The 17,786-nt window shown below is 46.8% G+C and overlaps 5 protein-coding genes and 1 non-coding gene across 6 annotated transcripts; 5 read left to right on the plus strand and 1 right to left on the minus strand.

Moving 5' to 3' along the window:
* Positions 1-29: 29 nt before the first annotated feature.
* On the plus strand, positions 30-1,018 carry BO79DRAFT_186475 (RTA1 domain-containing protein; the record flags this gene model as incomplete). Its single annotated transcript, XM_025680470.1, has 3 exons — positions 30-195; positions 254-502; positions 573-1,018. The coding sequence occupies 3 exons, from the start codon at positions 30-32 to the stop codon at positions 1,016-1,018; spliced, it is 861 nt and encodes a 286-aa protein (XP_025544569.1).
* Positions 1,019-1,366: 348 nt separating this feature from the next.
* BO79DRAFT_135996 (pyridoxal phosphate-dependent decarboxylase family protein) lies at positions 1,367-2,767 on the minus strand (the record flags this gene model as incomplete). Its single annotated transcript, XM_025678071.1, has 1 exon — positions 1,367-2,767. The coding sequence occupies one exon, from the start codon at positions 2,765-2,767 to the stop codon at positions 1,367-1,369; it is 1,401 nt and encodes a 466-aa protein (XP_025544570.1).
* A 1,044-nt stretch (positions 2,768-3,811) lies between these two features.
* Positions 3,812-3,882, plus strand: BO79DRAFT_t17. The gene has a single exon. It is a non-coding gene; the product is annotated as a tRNA-Gly (tRNA).
* A 923-nt stretch (positions 3,883-4,805) lies between these two features.
* sit1 (putative siderochrome-iron transporter Sit1) lies at positions 4,806-7,382 on the plus strand. The gene is made up of 13 exons (XM_025686801.1): positions 4,806-4,827; positions 5,023-5,256; positions 5,308-5,391; positions 5,444-5,519; positions 5,568-5,632; positions 5,705-5,809; positions 5,866-5,959; positions 6,006-6,331; positions 6,383-6,440; positions 6,487-6,580; positions 6,632-6,819; positions 6,873-6,932; positions 6,979-7,382. Exons 2-13 carry the CDS (start codon positions 5,035-5,037, stop codon positions 7,338-7,340), a joined length of 1,734 nt encoding a protein of 577 aa, XP_025544571.1. The 5' UTR covers positions 4,806-4,827; positions 5,023-5,034; the 3' UTR covers positions 7,341-7,382.
* Positions 7,383-7,922: 540 nt separating this feature from the next.
* On the plus strand, positions 7,923-14,025 carry BO79DRAFT_284299 (uncharacterized protein; the record flags this gene model as incomplete). Its single annotated transcript, XM_025688236.1, has 11 exons — positions 7,923-8,237; positions 8,308-9,025; positions 9,101-9,325; positions 9,384-9,682; positions 9,741-10,888; positions 10,940-11,153; positions 11,280-11,480; positions 11,553-11,750; positions 11,809-12,318; positions 12,380-12,882; positions 12,942-14,025. The coding sequence occupies 11 exons, from the start codon at positions 7,923-7,925 to the stop codon at positions 13,735-13,737; spliced, it is 5,127 nt and encodes a 1,708-aa protein (XP_025544572.1). The 3' UTR covers positions 13,738-14,025.
* A 2,172-nt stretch (positions 14,026-16,197) lies between these two features.
* On the plus strand, positions 16,198-16,821 carry BO79DRAFT_284300 (uncharacterized protein). The gene is made up of 2 exons (XM_025688237.1): positions 16,198-16,593; positions 16,659-16,821. The coding sequence occupies exons 1-2, from the start codon at positions 16,367-16,369 to the stop codon at positions 16,675-16,677; spliced, it is 246 nt and encodes an 81-aa protein (XP_025544573.1). The 5' UTR covers positions 16,198-16,366; the 3' UTR covers positions 16,678-16,821.
* Positions 16,822-17,786: the final 965 nt, after the last annotated feature.

Raw genomic sequence — 17,786 nt, forward strand, 5'->3', positions numbered from 1 at the left:
GTCTGGGAGAGGGGACTCAAGTTGACGAAATGGGGCTTGCAATTCGTTCAGGCTTCGAATACTATTATTATTACCCCTCTCTAGCAGCGGCGGTGATATTCATCATCTGTTTCGTGCTAACCACGCTCTTGCATACGTTCCAGCTCATCCGGACGAAAACATGGTTCTTCATACCGTTTCTCATTGGGGGATACTGTAAGCAAGATGAACCGGATACAAGGATACTGAGCATTTCTAACGTGGTTGACTGCAGTTGAGTTTGTAGGCTACTGCGCCCGTGCCGTCTCTTGCAACCAATCCCCCAATTGGACCCTGGGCCCTTTCCTGATCAACTCACTGCTACCTCTGGTTGCGCCTGCTCTCTTTGCGGCTAGCATATATATGGAATTGGGGAGGTTGATCGTTGTTCTTCATGCTCAGAATCACAGCCTCATTCGAGTGAATTGGTTGACCAAGATCTTCGTCACCGGTGACGTTCTATCATTTCTTCTTCAAGCTGGAGGTAGGGACAAGTCCGCAGTTGCCGAAAAATGCTACGAACACCTGCTAAATTCTCAATCTTCTACCTGCAGGAGCTGGTCTCATGGGGACTCACTCTCAGAGCGGTGCTCAAAACGGTTCGCATATCATTGTTGTCGGTCTCGTCGTCCAGATCGTTTTCTTCGGTTTCTTCATCATCACCACCGCAATTTTCCACCGTCGCATGCTACAAAGTCCGACGCCGTACTCTCTTGAGATAAAATGGAAGAAGCTTATCTGGGTGTTGTACTCAGCTAGCGTGCTCATCCTTGTGCGGTCGATTTACCGTCTCGTCGAGTATATCGAAGGGTTTGGAGGATATTTGCTTTCTCATGAGGCGTACCTTTATGTATTTGACGCTTTGCTTATGTTTGTGGTCATGCTGATATTCCATGTCGTCCACCCGAGCGAGCTTAATGCTTGGTTGAAGTCGGGCGGGCTAGTTAGCAAAGGGTTTCGCTTCGAAAGGCTGAACGGGAACGCGATACCCATCAGCTGATACTACCTTTATTATACACTTGTGTTTCGCTATTCACATAATTTGCTGCTCAAGGTGATTACGGTCTCATCCTAACCAGATTTCGTGTAGTGACAGGTTTTTGTTGGTCCACAACGCTGCAGCAAGAATTGTATTCATTCAGTGCTGCTGCATATAACGCATGCTGTCATATCAAACAAACTCCTTAAGAGTCAGCTGATCAGAATAACCTTAAAGCACTAGATGTCAAATGCGACAACCACCCCCCTCACTTACACTTGTGTTACGCCATTCCCGCCTGAGATAATGAAACGACTACTCTGGTTACAGCAGTAAGTATTATGCTTATATTTCCCAGCATTCTTTACTTCAATCTATGATCCCTTTGCTAACCAATCGTACATTCCGATCCAGAGCGTCGATTATATCGCGAATGTCGTCATCTGTAGTCTGTGGGTTGATTGTACACATACGAAGGCAGACAACCCCGCGAATGCGGGTGGTGAGCACGACTGCGATGTTCTGAGCCGCCATTCGTTGGGATACAAGGCTGTTAATTTCATCGATGGCCACTGCACTCTTTCCAGGCGGATTGAAACGGAAGTTGATAACAGCCAGGTTACTAGGTGTAACGGTTTCCCATTCTCTGAGCTTACTCAGCTCAGTCTGAACGAGATCCGAAAGTTCGAATCCACGCAAAATCATCCGGTCAATCATGTCCGTCCCGAGAATTTGCAGGGAGAACCAAAGCCTCATGTGACGAGCTGGTCGTGTCAATTCGATCCCGAAGTTGAAGGGATTTTCGACATAGCCGTCTTCGACATCACGTAAGAAGTGCGCGGTTGTGGCGAAACTCTCCCTTGGATGGGACTTGTCCTTGAAAAGGACAACACTACAGCCATAGGTTTGAAAGAGCCACTTGTGAGGATCCCAGGCGATGCTGTCAGCGCGGCCGATACCTTGCAGAAGTTTCCGGCGCGATTGGCAGAAAGCGACTGATCCTCCATACGCAGCGTCGACGTGCATCCACAGTCCATGCTCTGCGGCTATGTCTGCAATTGCGTCAAGAGGATCGATGCTTCCGGTACTGGTTGAGCCGCAGGTTGTGATTACCACATAAGGCTTTAATCCGTTTTCGATGTCCTGGGTGATCGCCCGGCGAAGACTCTCCGGATCCATTTGGAATTCGGCATTGCAGGGCACGGTCCTTATTTGGTTCTTTGATAGGCCCGTTATACGGAGCGCTTTTGCTATACAGAAGTGCGTCTCCTCTGTCACATATGCTGTTGCTTTTGTGCGCATGTCATCTTCCACAAGCTGGTCCCGTGCAACAGTCAAGGCAGTAAGGCAAGCAAGGGAGGCACCAGACACAAACTGTCCCCCTGCTGATGGAGGCAGTCCGAACTTTTCGGCTACCCAGCGAATGATAGATTCTTCTACCGCGCAGATACCGGAACCCGACTCTGAACTCCCTGCATAATTGTTGAAAGAGGTCGAAATGACATCTCCCAGCCACGATAGAGGAGAGGCTGCCGAGGGTACAAAGGCGTAGAATCTTGGGTGATTGACGTTGAATCCATAGGAGAGAATATCTGCGAACTCTTTCACAACGTCTTCCAGTGACCTCCCTTGGTCAGGCGGAGAAGACTTCAACAATTTGACCAGCTGCTCTTTTGTTGGCCGCTTGACCAAGGTTGCTTGATCAGATAGAAATTTGTCGCCGACAATGCCTGAAAGCCCTTGGAGTGCTTCTCTCACGATTCCGTCCATAGCGAAGATGGCGAGGGGCCACTAAAACTGTTTGTGGCAAGATCGAGGGATCAATGTAGCCCGGTTTCAGTATAATAACTACGCTATGCGATTTTTGATGGTTTCCATCGTCAATACTCGCGGGGATCTGACAATTTTTCTTGCTTTTATAGTGCACCATGATACCAGGGGCCCATCACCCTTGAGATACGCAGGAGAAGCTAATGCGAGCAGCCGCATCGGGAAAATCATGGGTGTCCACTGGCACATTCCACTCTTCGGCTAGGAATTGCCTATCACTTACAGGGCATTGTGCATTTTCTGTGCTGGCAAAAAATAGTGTTAACCTCTTGCTGTCGCCTCTGGAAACAAGGATAGTTGGTTAAGGTTCGGCGAGATGTCCGACTATCAAGGTTCCTCTTGGCATAACTTGGTCATTGGGGTCAGGCTTCATCAGGCTATCGGGAGGCTTTCCGCAAATTATATGAATTAGCAGGGATAAAGATCCTATTTCAAGCACGAGCCGGTTACTGGTGGTAAACGCGCTTGACGAACGGTGCTCGAACATGCTCTGCGGCGTTGGAGAGTGCCATAACCGCTTCTTGTCCTACTCACCTCACTGTGTCTAGAGCGCCGCAGTTTCATTATTTTTTTTTTCCCTGTTCCCTATAATGATCCCTGTATTTAGCAACACGCATGACATTTTCCCAACTGGGCTTTGACTTGCATAACTTGGATAATCGAAAATGATGATTGTGTAACACTTGTGCAACCACCCCTGGCAATAAAACATGTTACCAACCTTTCCGCTGGAAACGATGATCACAAAAAGTCTATTGTTAGTAGTAGGTATCTACATCCCTGGCGCAATGTCAGCTTAGAAGGGTGACCTGATGATCTAGGTACCGTAGAACCTAATACAATCTATATCGTACACGTCAGGTCAGATGGTCAAGGTTGTGCCATGATATGGTGTGTAGCGGATGACGATCGTTGTTGGAAGTTGCTTACCTCACAATCTGCTAGGTTATGATTCAAAATATTAAAGCTTTTTTCAACCAAGTAGCATCATTGGTCTAGTGGTAGAATTCATCGTTGCCATCGATGAGGCCCGTGTTCGATTCACGGATGATGCAATGTGATCTCTTTTTTTGTTTTCCTTTTTTCTGACTCTCACTAGAGTATGATTCGGACCCATCCTTTTTTACCCGCCCTCCTATCTTATCCGTCATTGTTTCTTATCTACAGCGCAGTTTAGTAGTCGCGTCTGTTGAAGGAATAAGTTTTATCGTTAAGCTACGTTCGAATTGATAACTAGTGTTTCGCCCCCGAATGCGAGATACACATCACTGTCTTATCTGGTTCACTTCAACATTTCAACTAACTCCTGTTGGACGTTATTGATGCCTAGCATACTAAGACGCTGGCCTGTGTAACATTCCACACCCTTAGCACAAGAGCCAGGATACAAGAGGGACTCGTTGACACTTGTCATGCCATGCACAAGAATGGTGATCCGAAAACGCGATCGGCAAGCCATCATACGTACCACAAGACTGGAAATCTTAGAAAGAACCGGTTGTCATTTCCGAGGAGTGATTGAAGCGATGTCACTCGGTCGGGTAGCTTGGCTGACATGAATGCTGGAATGATTGGTATCGTCAGCGACAAATGATACTTGCCCAAGGTCGCAGAATACATGAAGTGAGTATGTCATATTGATGATTCCATACTAATCAACTGCTCAGCATGACGCTAGCCAGGCGCAGATATCTGTCAAATGGCCTCATCAAGAAATGGCGCGCCATGTGGTGATATAACTTGAGCATATGCGCATGACGAAAGTAGCACTCGGATTTGCGTCAAGTTGGCGAGAGCTGCTCATCGTGATATTATTGATATTACAGCTGCAACACTAACGAGATATGGACAAAGCAAATCTTGCTCTCGCCGATCGGTGATTCGAAAAGAAATATGAGGAAACTCCTGTTTATGTGAATAGCTACAGCAATGGAGCATAATTATCAGATTGAAGTGGGGTCTTTCCAGACTTCAACTTCTTTCATCAGATAAGATAGAAAGTAAGTTGTGCATTAAATGGATGAAAGAGGGATTTTATTCCCGTCACATAGGTGTTAGCTGATGTTGGGATGATGGCCGCTGACGTTCCTACCACCGTCCGACACTCTTTTATCCCCTCAAATACCCCTCGCTTTCACACTACTTCTCTGCTATCATTGGCAAAGCTCCCTCCGGATACCTGACAGAATAATCAGGCCAGAGATACAATGTCTAATAACAAGGAGAGCTCTCATGCCGCCGAGACTCCCATTTCGGCTCATGACGCGCAAGGTCCTGGCGTAACACCAGGACTTGGAAGTCCTGGTGTCCAGCGGATCGAGGCTCTTTCATCTCACCTACATATCCTCGACCGTGTGTTTCTATTCTGTGGCATTTTCCTCATTGCATATGTCTACGGCCTCGATAGCCTATTGCGGGGGACTTATCAGGTTGGCTTTCGTCCGCATGTTTATTGAACCATCAAAGCTTACGATCTCTAGCCATACGCTACGGCATCATATGAATCACATAGTGTGTTATCGAGTGTCGATATCCTCAGAGCGGTCATTGCAGCAGCAGCACAGGTTTGTAGTCTTTGTTTCTCCAATTCAGCAACTAATATGATTTATTACGCAGCCGACTGCAGCTAAGATCGCCGATGTTTTTGGGAGAGTGGAGTTGATTTTGGTCTCAATATTCTTCTATACCCTTGGTACTGAGTGCAATTCATCCTGTGTCGGTGTGTGCTAACACTCAGTAGGCACCATTGTTGAGGCGTCTTCGAGTACGGTCGAGCAATTTGCTGCGGGCGCTGTGCTTTACCAGGTGAGTCGAGTCCCACTTGAGTAATCAGTTGAGATGCTACTACGTTTCGACTAACATTGTGATATACAATAGATTGGATACACGGCTATTATTCTGCTCGTTGAGGTTTTGGTTGCGGATGTCACGTCGCTTCGCTCTCGTCTGCTGTTTTCATATATTCCAACACTTCCGTTTTTGGTAAGATGAGAGATTCGAAAGAAGATGAAGTGCTTGATCTTAGCTGATGTCGGTAGATCAACACTTGGATTAGTGGAAACATAACTGGGGCTGTGCTGAAAGTGACCACATGGCGCTGGGGAATCGGCATGTTTGCGATAATCTATCCCAGTGAGTATATCCTCGCACGAGTCAGTCAATTACTGACAGATTCTAGTCTGCACGCTCCCTCTCCTCATGGTTCTTTACATTGTGTACCACAGAGCCAAGAAGGATGGTACAGTGGATCATATCGCAGGCGCCTTTCGCACGTTGGGTGTTCGGCGCCTGGTGATTGAGTTGTTTTGGCAACTGGACGTGATTGGTATTATCCTGATGATCGCTTTTCTTGCCATGATTTTGGTACCTCTCACGATAGCCGGCGGCCTGGATTCTCAGTGGAAGAAAGCAAGGATCATCGTTCCTCTCGTTCTGGGGCTGTGTTGTATTCCGGCATGGGTTATTTGGGAGAGAACTTGCAAGCATCCTATGGTTCCATTTAAGGTAGGCAGCCAGTATATGGTCTGGGAGTTTCTGATACTAACGGGTCTGTAGCTTCTAAAGGATAGAGCGGTCTGGGGTGCCTTGGGAATTGCTGTCATGTTGAATACCGGTAAGCAGGAGCATATACTTCCAGTACTCCGTCTAACGAGGTGCAGCATGGGCTCTTCAAAGTGAATATCTATACACCGTTCTCATTGTTAGCTTTGGTGAGAGTATTACAAGCGCAACGAGGATAAGGTCCCTTTATAGGTAAGCTGGTGGAGATCTGATCTGCATAGACGTCAAACTCATCCTTCACAGCTTTGCCAGTGTTCTCACTGGATCCATTCTAGGCCTTGTAGTCTACAAGGTCAGGCGACTCAAGCCATTCATCGTTGGAGGTACGCTGTTGTTCATGGTGGCCTATGGTATCCTGATCTACTACCGCGGAGGGCCCACATCGTCCAGTCATTCGGGAATAATTGGCGCCCAGATCCTTTTGGGGATTGGTAAGTCCAGATACACCAATTGAAAGTTGAATCAGACTGACCAGTATGTTTAGCTGGAGGATTGTTTCCCTACCCTGCGCAAGCCAGCATCCAAGCTGCCACCAAGCATGAGCGTGAGTTTCCTATATCTTCTCTGAGACTAATACTAACAATAGCAAGACTTGGCCGTCGTCACCGGATTATTTCTAGCCTGCTACAATATCGGCACCGCAATCGGAGGTAGCATTTCTGGAGCCGTCTGGACCCAAGTTCTCCCCGGAGAGCTAAACAGTAGACTCGGCAACGCCACAATGGCAGCTCAAGCGTATAAGGATCCGTTCACATTCAGTGCTACTTACCCAATTGGGACCCCGAACCGTGATGCCGTGGTAGCTGCTTACAAGCATACGCAGAGGCTGTTGTGCATTACCGGCATTTGCTTGACCGTGCCGCTGGTTGCATTTTCTCTCTGCACCCGCAACTTGGTTTTGACGAAAGAGCAAAGTTTTGCACATGCGGAAGAGGATACTGATGAAGCTTGATCGGCTATGACAACATACTAGTGTGGGGTGGTCTTGTAGTAGCTTGATTGCTTAGAAGCATAGTGCCTATTGATGATATCCTGTTGCCTCAATTGCTTATTGAACCATGAAATCAGAAACACCCCATATTTTCATAACATGTGAATATAGAGTAATTGGATAAATCAGACATGCATCGTACGATTGATGCGACTAGAATTGGCTTGGATCGTTGAATTACAGGTTCGCGACTTCGTTAGTCAGCCACCTTCCATGGAAACTTGGTCAACTGGTTGCTTTGATCTGTGAAAAACAACCACCACATACGCGCTCATTTGGACTTGTTCCAGCAAATCCTGAGAGGTTGTGGATCATGTGGGTGATGTCAAGCTTAAGTATTACATTCTAAGGTAATGTGAAGATAATGCTACTTCAAGTAGCATGAGATCAGAAAGATGTTCTCATCGCATTACCTCTCATGGCGCGTTGAGTCAGATTGATGGTTTGCTACTCTGTCTTTCAATTCTACTTGACTTCGACTTCAGTCCTACTCACACATGCATTAGTCCTGCTTCGGACCAAATCATAGGATACTCAGTGATCATGCCCGTCGACTTCGATGCTATCTGGGAGGACCTTCTGGCGGATTTGAAGACACTCCCTGCTATCTCGTTTGATGGATTTGTCCGCCGAATTCATTTCCGAGCTCGCTGGAATAGTGACTTCAAGAGTCTAAGGAAGTACATTGGCACTGACCAACCATATCCTGCTGGTGATGAAAGTCACAACCAGGAGCTTGATGGCATGGACACAGGAAATGACTTCAGCAGGCTGGGGAACTGGTTCCTTGCTACCGAATTCATGAGTATTGATGATGATGGCTATTGGCAGGTGGCTATGGCAGCGCAACTTGCACCGGTCAGACTATTACTTCATTATGGCTGCGAGATGCTTCAGCAGTAGCTAACATGGAGCCCATTGATCTCAGTTCCTCATCTATCCTATCTTTACCCCAGGGGTACTCCGAGGCCTCATGTCGATGTGTCTTGCCGAACATCTCAACACTAAATTCAAAAGCAATGACCATCCCAGCCTCATGGAGCTAACAAACACTACCGGCTTCGCAGATTACTTCATCAACAGAATACAAACCAAATCTTTCATCATCAATCTTGCCTTGACTGATCCCACAAGGTCAGATCATCTGTTTAGTATTTCGATCCTTCTGGTCGCGGACTATCTGTATTACAAAACTGCATGGCTTGACATATTCAAACTGCTCTCAAAAGACAGACCAAGCTTTAAAGCACTCCATGCCTGGTCTCTTGTGACATGGAATGAGCAGGAACGGCGCGATGAAGTGGAGACAGATAACATTGTGAAGAACTGTGGTATAGCCGCGACAATGGCATATTGTTCTGTGCTAGGCTCGCTGTCGACTTTCGATGCACTGAACTTCTTCTACAAGGCAGTAATGGCTGCGATTGATACAGATTCGTTTCCAGAACTTCGCCCGTATCTCGACAGCATCCAAGCAAGTCTGAAGAGGTTGATTGACGAAGCCGCCATCATCAACGAATTCGTAAGCTACTCCGAGAAGCTTTACACGACCTTCTACCACAACATGTCCGAGAATTGGCGTGATGGTGTACGCAACGCGTGGAGAGAACGTAATACTGGCGCTTTAACAGACTGGGTCAACAAGGGTTAGGCTCGCCCATCCCGGCCTACTTTTATGTGGACATTATGGAATGAGGTCAGAGCTAACTTTAATGATATAGCTACAGACTCGAATTCTAGGAATCTATCTCCGCTTATACCGGTGGAATTACAATCTAGTCTCTTATCTGGAACGAACCTGAATCTTTCTCGAAGTGAATCAAAGCAGATAGAGGCCGTTGCTAACAACAACCGGTTCCTTGTGTCCACGAAGCCGCCGCGATATAGCCACGAGGGGTATGGCACCGTGGCGTCAAAGTCTCTGAAAGTGTGCTCGGTCGGCTTCAGTAAGCTCCACATATATGGACAATTACGGAAGTATTAAGTTAACTGATGGATTGACAGACGGTGAAAAGCCCTTTACAACACCATCGCAGGTGTTCTACACTACTACTGGACTTCGAGCGGTAGACCCAGGTTCCGCCAAAGCGAGTTGTCCACATGCCCATATTGGACCGCTGAGAAGGGGACACGTTATTTATCGCCTGGCTGGCAACCCCGATGACTTTAAGTACGAGGCAGTGGAAATAAGTTCCATAGAAGTGGGCCCCAAAACAGAGCAAAACGTATACAGCGTGTCACTGTGGGCAGGCGAGCAATCGCATCACGCAAACGGTTACCTTCTTGCCATCAATGATCCCAACGTAAGTTCAACCGGATTTTGTTACCATCTTTGATTCGTCCTTATAATTGATTCATTAGAGAGCTGTGGAAGCCGCGGCCCGTGCCCTTCGTGCCCTTCCACCGAAGAAGCGGATTTCACTTCTTGCATCATTTCACGAGCTCAGTTCGACGTTCACGAAGAACGACATTCAAGCTATCCATGAGCGACTGAATCTCGAACTCTTTGGAAGTTATGGGAAAAGAGAGGAAGGCCTAATTTCACGGTCCGAAATCTTCCCGGCCCTGGTCTCTCCAAGTGACCAGCTAAAAGCGATGAAATACAACCCTCGACAACTACCCAATGGTGTGCCTCTGGACAGGATACAAAGGAGATTTTCGCTGTTAGCAATAGGCGACTCCAACTTGCCTTCGGCATACACGCTGCCCGACTTGAGCGTCATAGATGACTGTATTCTTATAAATGACGTGCCTCAGATGAGATGCAAGGTGAACCACCATAGGAGAACGTTTCAATGGACACGCAGAGTTCAAGAAAATATGTTTGAACATGGGGTTCTATCACTTTACTCTCACGGGCTGTCGGGTAAGGGTGTGGTACTCATTTCTCCCACAGATGCACCAGAAGATTGCTCAAAGAAGGACGTCCAAGCATTTGAGGCATTGCCCAAAAGCGTAGCAAAAAACATCCAGCTGCTTCACGCCAAGCGGCAAGCGGGCGAACCTGAAAGCGACGATGAAGGGGAATACATACCCGTTATAACAGTCTCAATGCAATACGACAAGAGCACTTGGGCACCGGATGAACCAATAGATGAACCGAAGGATCCTATGTCCGGTATGGACGTGCAATGGGGTTTTCTGTACCCACCTGATGGATCCCAGACCACAGAAACGAGAGTACCCATTCTTGACGAGCTCAGAGATCGACTTAACGAAAAATACAATCGAGAGTTTGAGAGGCTTTATGATAGCTGGGAGGTAATACTGGATGACGGCAGGACCAGAGCAACCGTGGAATTCAACCTTGCAAGCGTCGTGCCTTTCATCTCCGATGCTGGAATGGACGTCAACACTCTGAATGTGAATTTCAAGTCCCAGTTGGGGATCGATATCACTCTTCCGATTCTTTTCCAGTCATTTTATATTGACTATGATGTGGACCTCCGCACTGTCAAGGGCGCCATCTTCGACTATAACCCTCTGATGCGTGACACAAAAGGAGATAGGTTGGTAGCTACCTGTGCCATATGTCTTGCTTCATGTGCTAACATATGCAGGCATTACATCTGTGGGACTTCCGACATTGATGATTCCGAGATCTATGATATGCGATTGAAGACATCTAGAGCGTTTGCGGATTGTGCGAACTTGACTGCGCCGACATCGGTCACGTCGGCCTTACACCCAGCAGATGTGACCGAACAGTTGCATCTGTTGCAAGAGCCTACTGTTGATGAACTTCTCAATCCGTATGGCTATGATGAGGTTGCAGTAAGTTAAATATGACCAATAGGACGACCGGGTTTCCATAGCTGACCAAGTATCGCGGCACGGATCCATAACATGACCCAAGTATTCATCAAATCGATGATGTTCTACCACATGGATGACAATCAGCGCGAAGATTTGACAGGCCAGGCCAAGCCCACAAACTTAGATTCGAGTTTGGCGGAAAATCTCCCGTCAGACTTGCGGAAATTCTTTCGAGAGAAGTACGCCCCGGCGTTTCTATGTCAGTCGGTGATGCGTTATGACAAGTATGAAGACAAGTTCACAGAGCAGGAGAAGAAGAATATGCGGTATTGGTGGGACGGAAATGTGAGTATTATGCGACATAACAAATCTCTGATGAATGAGAGAATTCTAATGCGCTTTCATTATCTCTTGTAGGGTGATAAGTGTCTTGCAAAGTCCAAGGAATATGCAGAAATCAACCGCCGGGCTTCTGTTGAAGCTGTTCGACAATTTAATAAAGACATACTCGATAAATATCTCGACGATAACCCGACGGAGTGGGCCTGCACTCTTTACGCCGCTTTGAAGGATAAGGGGCGAATGTTGACGTATCTAGCACATCCTATCCAGGGCGTAAGTAAAAGCGTTGCGCTTATACTGTGGCTTTCTATTGATGCGATGTTTCTATCAGAGCGTAAATGTGATCAACCGCGAGTGCTGTATCCTTGACGCATTGGCACCATCGGAGGGAATAGCTGATCAGTGGTTCGAATACTTCGTTGGCTTCGCCAGTGAGCGCCATATTCATTATCCATACATTGATCCAGACGAGGACCTGGCTGGTCAATGGTTACATGATTCGATGAAGGATCTCATTCAACGTGTCCTTGAGGGAGATCCTTCCGTCGATGAGGATGTGCGCAAGGGGTTGGAAAAAGACATAGAAGAGTTTGAAAAGGCGAATGGACTTGATCAAACTGCATTAGCTGAGGCCAGGGCCAGCAATATCGTGGAGAAGGGAGCGGTGTTCTTTGCAGAAGCGAAGATGTGGCTGACCGCCATAGGCAAAGGCCTTGCGGTTGCTTTGCAAGGAACGAGGTTGTTTCAATTGGCGGAAGCTAGCTTTGAGCAGGTGACAAAAGCTATCGGTGACAGCCTGCCAGGGCTTAAGAAGCTGAAGCCAATTGCTACTATAGGAATGGTATGTCATTGTGACTCTTCGCGATCGGACCGGACCGGTAGAGCTAATCGAAGTTCACTAGGTCGCGTATTACATATTCCAACTTGCGTCGAGTCTCTATGGGCTGATCACAGGTTGGGACACCATGGAAGACGCTAAGAAAGCTGTGGTCATATTGGAGATGATACAGACCGTTGTGAATGGCATCAGTCAGGCTCGTGATGCCTGGAATAATTACAAAAACAGAGATACTGCCACAACTCCAGAGGACGCCTTAGATACCGCCACTCTAAACCAGGGGGTTGAGAAGTCAGTTTCTGAAAGTGGAGGTGGGCTCGCTGAGATGTCCGACGAGATTAATGGCGAAGGCACATTCAACGAGATTGTTGGCGACCACGTGCTCCCAGAGGGCCCAGCTACCGAAGGCGACAATGCAGGACGTTGGAACGAAGGCGCCGATAAACCGCCAGAGAATATTCCAGCTGGTGGGGAGGATGTGGTGTCTAAGTGGAATGTATCTGGAAATGCTGTCAAGATCCTCAATGCTTTCTTGGGCATTGGATTAGTTATCGCAATGACCTTCAGGTCGGTTCAGTCACTCCACTCCGCAGGTTACTTACTTGGTATCCACTAACAAGAAGCAGTTTGGTCCAGGACTGGGATAAATTGACAACGGGAGGAAAGATCATCAACATGATCGCACTGCTTTCGCAAACACTCACCGTGGTTTTGGATATTGTGGAGGTGGGCTCATCCATTGGACTCTATACAGTCACAGGGGTGTTTGCCACAGCTTTGCCCATACTCGGGGCTGTGCTCGCGGTTCTTGGCGTTGTGATGATGCTGATCAACCTGTTTGTGAACTTGTTCGGGGGCTCACCACCTCCCGACCCGGTGCAGGAGTTCATCGACCATGTGGCGAAAGACCTAGTTGGCGGATTTGAAAAGGCGCCTCCGCCGAAACTTGACTATACCATCCCCAGCGTCACCTATGAATCCGGCAAAGTGACGGGCATCACCATCAAGGGCGAAAACACCACAGCCGATGAAATCAGCATCCCTAACGCACGAATCATTGTGACCAGCGGCAGCGACGACGTCTGTCTGTTCTCTACGAATGAATTCGAACTGGTGGAGGATACAGACACGGATAAAGACTCGGACGGACATCTCTATGTGACTCCGAACCGCAAAGCTGAGGGCACCTTGTCCAGTAGCGTCCTCGGCGACGAGACGGAATACCATGAATATGATCTAGTGGTCGGAGGAAACAAGAAGGATACGGAGAACAGTTTGCACAAGCTGATCTTGCAAGCGAAGGAGAGCTTCACTGCAGTCTGGACGGGGAAGATTAACAAAAGCGGCCGGAGCACGGTCGAGATCATTGAGAAATCGGATCTTGACAAATGCCATGTTCAGTACACGGTGTTGAGAATCTGAAAGTCCGAACCTGCTGCTATGATTTGCTTTGTTCCAGCCCACAGAATGGACTTTGGGTATTGATTGATTATGGCGTGCTTCTTAGCCAACAGAATGAAACAACACGGAAATTCCGAATGGCTTTGATACCGACCGGCACGGGTTTATCCAAGCGACGGTATTCGTCGGCGTCTTTGAAACTGATAATCAAAAATCCCTCAGTAATTATTGGATGCGATGTTTTTCGAAGATATTGCCTCCCGGTAGTAACACACAGTCCTCTAGTCTAGTGTGTAGAAGTGATGCGACCGTGAGGGAGGAGATGGAATCGAACCATCTAGAGCTGTTTAGTTAATTCGGTTGGGCAGTCAGTAGATAACTAGACTAGTAGTAGTCAGTCAGGTGTCGCCGGTCGGTCGGTCGGTCGGGCGGGCGGGCCAGCCAGCTAGACTAACTAGATAGATAGCCAGTGTCGGAAACTTGGTAGTGATACTAGCGTCCGGTGGGACGAGGCGAGAGCGATCGAAGGAAGAGGAAGAAGAAAAATCAGGGCGAGAGCGTGATCAACAGGGGTGAGACTGAGGCAGCTCAGCTCATCTGCTAAGCATTCATCACACCAACACCACCACCACCACACACCACCAATCCACATCGCCTGATCGGGGCGGCGCGTAGATAGTTAGAGCAACATCATTCATACGACAATTAATTATGTTTGAAGATCAGTAGTCGTCATCAATTGATCTATATCCCATCCCACATGAGATGATCACCCCTTAAAACAATTCCAAGTGAAAGAAAACGGTCGCATGCCATTGACGATTGATTGGTTACACAGGAATGCCCAGAACATGAGGAATTGAGGGGTGTAGCAGCATGTAGCATGTAGCAACCTGTTGCAAGTTTGCAACTGGCAAGAAATCAAACTAAACTAAGAGGAGGTCCGGGCGGCGGAAATATCCCCGTGACAGGGAAACATTTTTTTAGCTTGGCGTGGTTGGTGCCGTGCCGGTGCCGATTTGCCGCGGACTTTTTGAGTTTCATGTAGGAAGTATAGAAGGTGTGTGTGTTGATTGTATGGTTCCATCTAATCAGCGGGTGATTCATGGATTAGGTATTCTTATTATGATTATTATTATTATTATTGATTGATGATGATTTTACGTTCCGTTCCGTTATCCGGATTATCAGGTCGACCAAGCCTACCCTAGACTACCATTCTTCTTCATGCTTGGTTCTTGTGGTCGGTCTTGGTCCGTCCTGGACCATACTTTCTTAATTTGATCGGCAAAAAGCAAAGAGAAGGGAAGGGACTAAGCATTGCTCGCTACCAGTAAATCAAGTACGTAAGTACTAGTTACTAGTATACATTTTTTGTTTTCTATTGTGGTTTGGTCTATAAGGGATGTATGTACCTTGGCGGATATCATCTTCATCATAGGCCTCGTCATCATGAAGAAAGGAATATGGAATATGGAATGAGGAGCCTCTGACCGATTTTGCTAATATACGTACGTGTACTTTGGTGGTGTGGAATGACGATCGCATTTGCAATATTGTTAAGGGCGGTGTAATGTGTATGATGGTATAGTCATATTGTGGGAAGTATCTAGTTACGGTGTGTGTGTCACATCTAGACCTGGCAAGCCAGAAAAAGAATCGGAGAATTAAACATTAGAGTTTGAGCACGGAAAGTTCTGTCCCCTTCAGCTGCCATGGTACATACACAACACAGCTAGACGGGAAGCGAGAATAATGGGGGTAAGTAGTTGGGTGAACCCGATTGCCGCCACACCTTTTTTTTTTTTTTCTCCCCCTCCCGGTCGGGATCCCGTGTTGCAAGTTGCAAGTTGCAACAACAACTCGCAATTCGCATTCCTCAAGGGAGGGGGATTGATTGGATTGGGGGTTGAGTTACGTACAACTTTGGTAGTAGATTGTTCTGGTGATCGAGACTATTCTATGAAGAAAATAATGTAATATTGATAATTGCAATGGCGAAAATCTATCAACCCAACGCGCCGATTTAACCGAGTAGATACTACTACTATCATGAAGATATTGGTGGTGGTGGTGGTGGTTGGGTGTAGGTCAAAGTGTTGGGTAAAGGAAAAGAAAAGTTTTTCCTTCTAGACTTGAAGCAGACCTTGTTCTTCTATGCGTGATTTGATAAGGGTGGCGTTGCTTGTTAGCTATAGTAGTAGCTTTCCCGTTTTTCGCCATGACTAAACCCAAAGCAGAGCAAGCTAGCCACGTTCTAGTCCTTGCAATCGCCCGTTCGGATCCAAAGTGCCGTTCGGACGGTCGAAATTATTTTTGGAATGGGGGGGGGGGTCGGGTTTACTGTTCGCATGATCAGCAAGAAAAAAAAAGAAAAAGAAAAAGAAAATTGGGAAAATAACGCAAGTCAGGAACAAGGAGTCATAGAGTACGTACTACTCGCAAAGGGAAGAAAAAAGTTATATAAACTCCCTTCTGGTACCGTCAATTGCGACTTGGAATTACTATCCATCCATCCAACAAAGCAAAGCAAAGCAAAGCAAAGCAAAGCAAAGCAAGCTTCTTCTACTACTCTTTTCATCATCGCATTCCAAAACCTCTCCACACAAATCTATCTATCCCACATTCTTCAACAACCACCACCATCAAAATGACTATCCCTTATCCCTTGATCGGCCCTGAATCCTACGGCCTTGGCTCCAAGCAGGCTCGTCGCAACCGCAGTGCCTGCAGCACCCCTCGCAGCGTTGACAGCAACGTCATTGATGCTGCTTTCGCCAAGGAAGTCCAGTCTACCAACGCCTCCCAAGAGCATTTGGATTCTTGTGCCAGCAGCAACAAGTCTGAGAAGAAGTGGAAGGCTAGATTCTCGAGGAAGTATGTTCATACCACTGTCTATAAATCAATGACTCTGGGATTTGATGCTAACGATGAAATAATAGGTTCTTCCACTTCGCTTGAACTACACCACACTATACACAACATTACACTACGAACGAAAACATCATAATCAACAACAACAATAATGAATCGCTGGACGGAATATAGCAAAGCAAAGCAAAGCAAGCAAAGCATGGGTGTTTAGATGGATTGGATTGCATAGTCGGGAGCATTGGTTTTTTTTGCATCATGTCATGATTGTTATGGATAATTTAGATATAATACTTAATTAATACCCGCGGGATATGCACGCTTTACATTATCTCTCCCTCTTTCGAATATAAATTTTGAATATTATACACAATGAATGATATAACATCGATCGGAACATTTATCCTTCCTACATATTATACTATGTACATACTACTGTATGTACTCTGCAGAAAACCCTGTTCTGAAGAAATCAATTATCAATTAAATGAATTGATTAATTAATCCCTGCCATCACATGCACATCATACACACTACCCTACTATCCACTACGAAGTAGATAGATAGTTAGATAATGAATGAATGAGTGACTCAAACCGGTTTCAATTTTCTAGAACAGCCCAGACACAACTCACAGATAACGCTAGCGACAAACTAGTCTAGCAACCACTCACAATCCCTGAAATTCTTCTCCCTCCCTCCCGACGCTAACGATTTTAGTCTCCCGTTCGGATAGAACGGCCCTTGCCCTGTCTTGCCCTGCCCTGCCCTGCCCTGCCCTGCCACGCCACGCCACGCCACGCCACTAAAGCTACTAAGTGTCTATCTACGCCACGGCGATCGGGTCAATCAGTCAATCAGTCAGTCAATCAAATCAGTGGAGAATAATATCAGCCAATGACGGAATTATTTAATCGATAGTTGGGATGATAGTCTGTAGGGATTTTGTTCTGGGTATGGGGGTTTGATCGTTTTCTGCAGGTGATTGATTATGGTGGGGACATTGGTGTATACTAGTTTGTGGTATGGGGATCATTTCTGGGATTGATAGCTTGTTAGTAGTATCAGGGGCAGGGGTAGTGTAGTAGTATAATAGATAGTAATTAATGTGTTCATTTATCGCTGGGTTGGAGCTAGAGCCTTAGAATCAGGGGCACTGCAGTCTTTCCCACTGTTCGCATTCGCAAGGCGGTGCTTAT

The sequence above is a fragment of the Aspergillus costaricaensis genome (genome assembly GCF_003184835.1).
Source record: "Aspergillus costaricaensis CBS 115574 unplaced genomic scaffold BO79scaffold_2, whole genome shotgun sequence".
Classification (NCBI taxonomy): domain Eukaryota; kingdom Fungi; phylum Ascomycota; class Eurotiomycetes; order Eurotiales; family Aspergillaceae; genus Aspergillus; species Aspergillus costaricensis.

Excerpts from the sequence above, each read along its gene's own strand:
- sit1 (XM_025686801.1), top strand. The coding sequence starts at position 5,035 with ATGTCTAATAACAAGGAGAGCTCTCATGCCGCCGAGACTCCCATTTCG. Across the intron at positions 5,810-5,865 it reads TTCCAACACTTCCGTTTTTG|ATCAACACTTGGATTAGTGG; the intron begins GTAAGATGAGAG and ends TGATGTCGGTAG. Across the intron at positions 6,820-6,872 it reads CCAGATCCTTTTGGGGATTG|CTGGAGGATTGTTTCCCTAC; the intron begins GTAAGTCCAGAT and ends CAGTATGTTTAG.
- BO79DRAFT_284300 (XM_025688237.1), top strand. The coding sequence starts at position 16,367 with ATGACTATCCCTTATCCCTTGATCGGCCCTGAATCCTACGGCCTTGGC.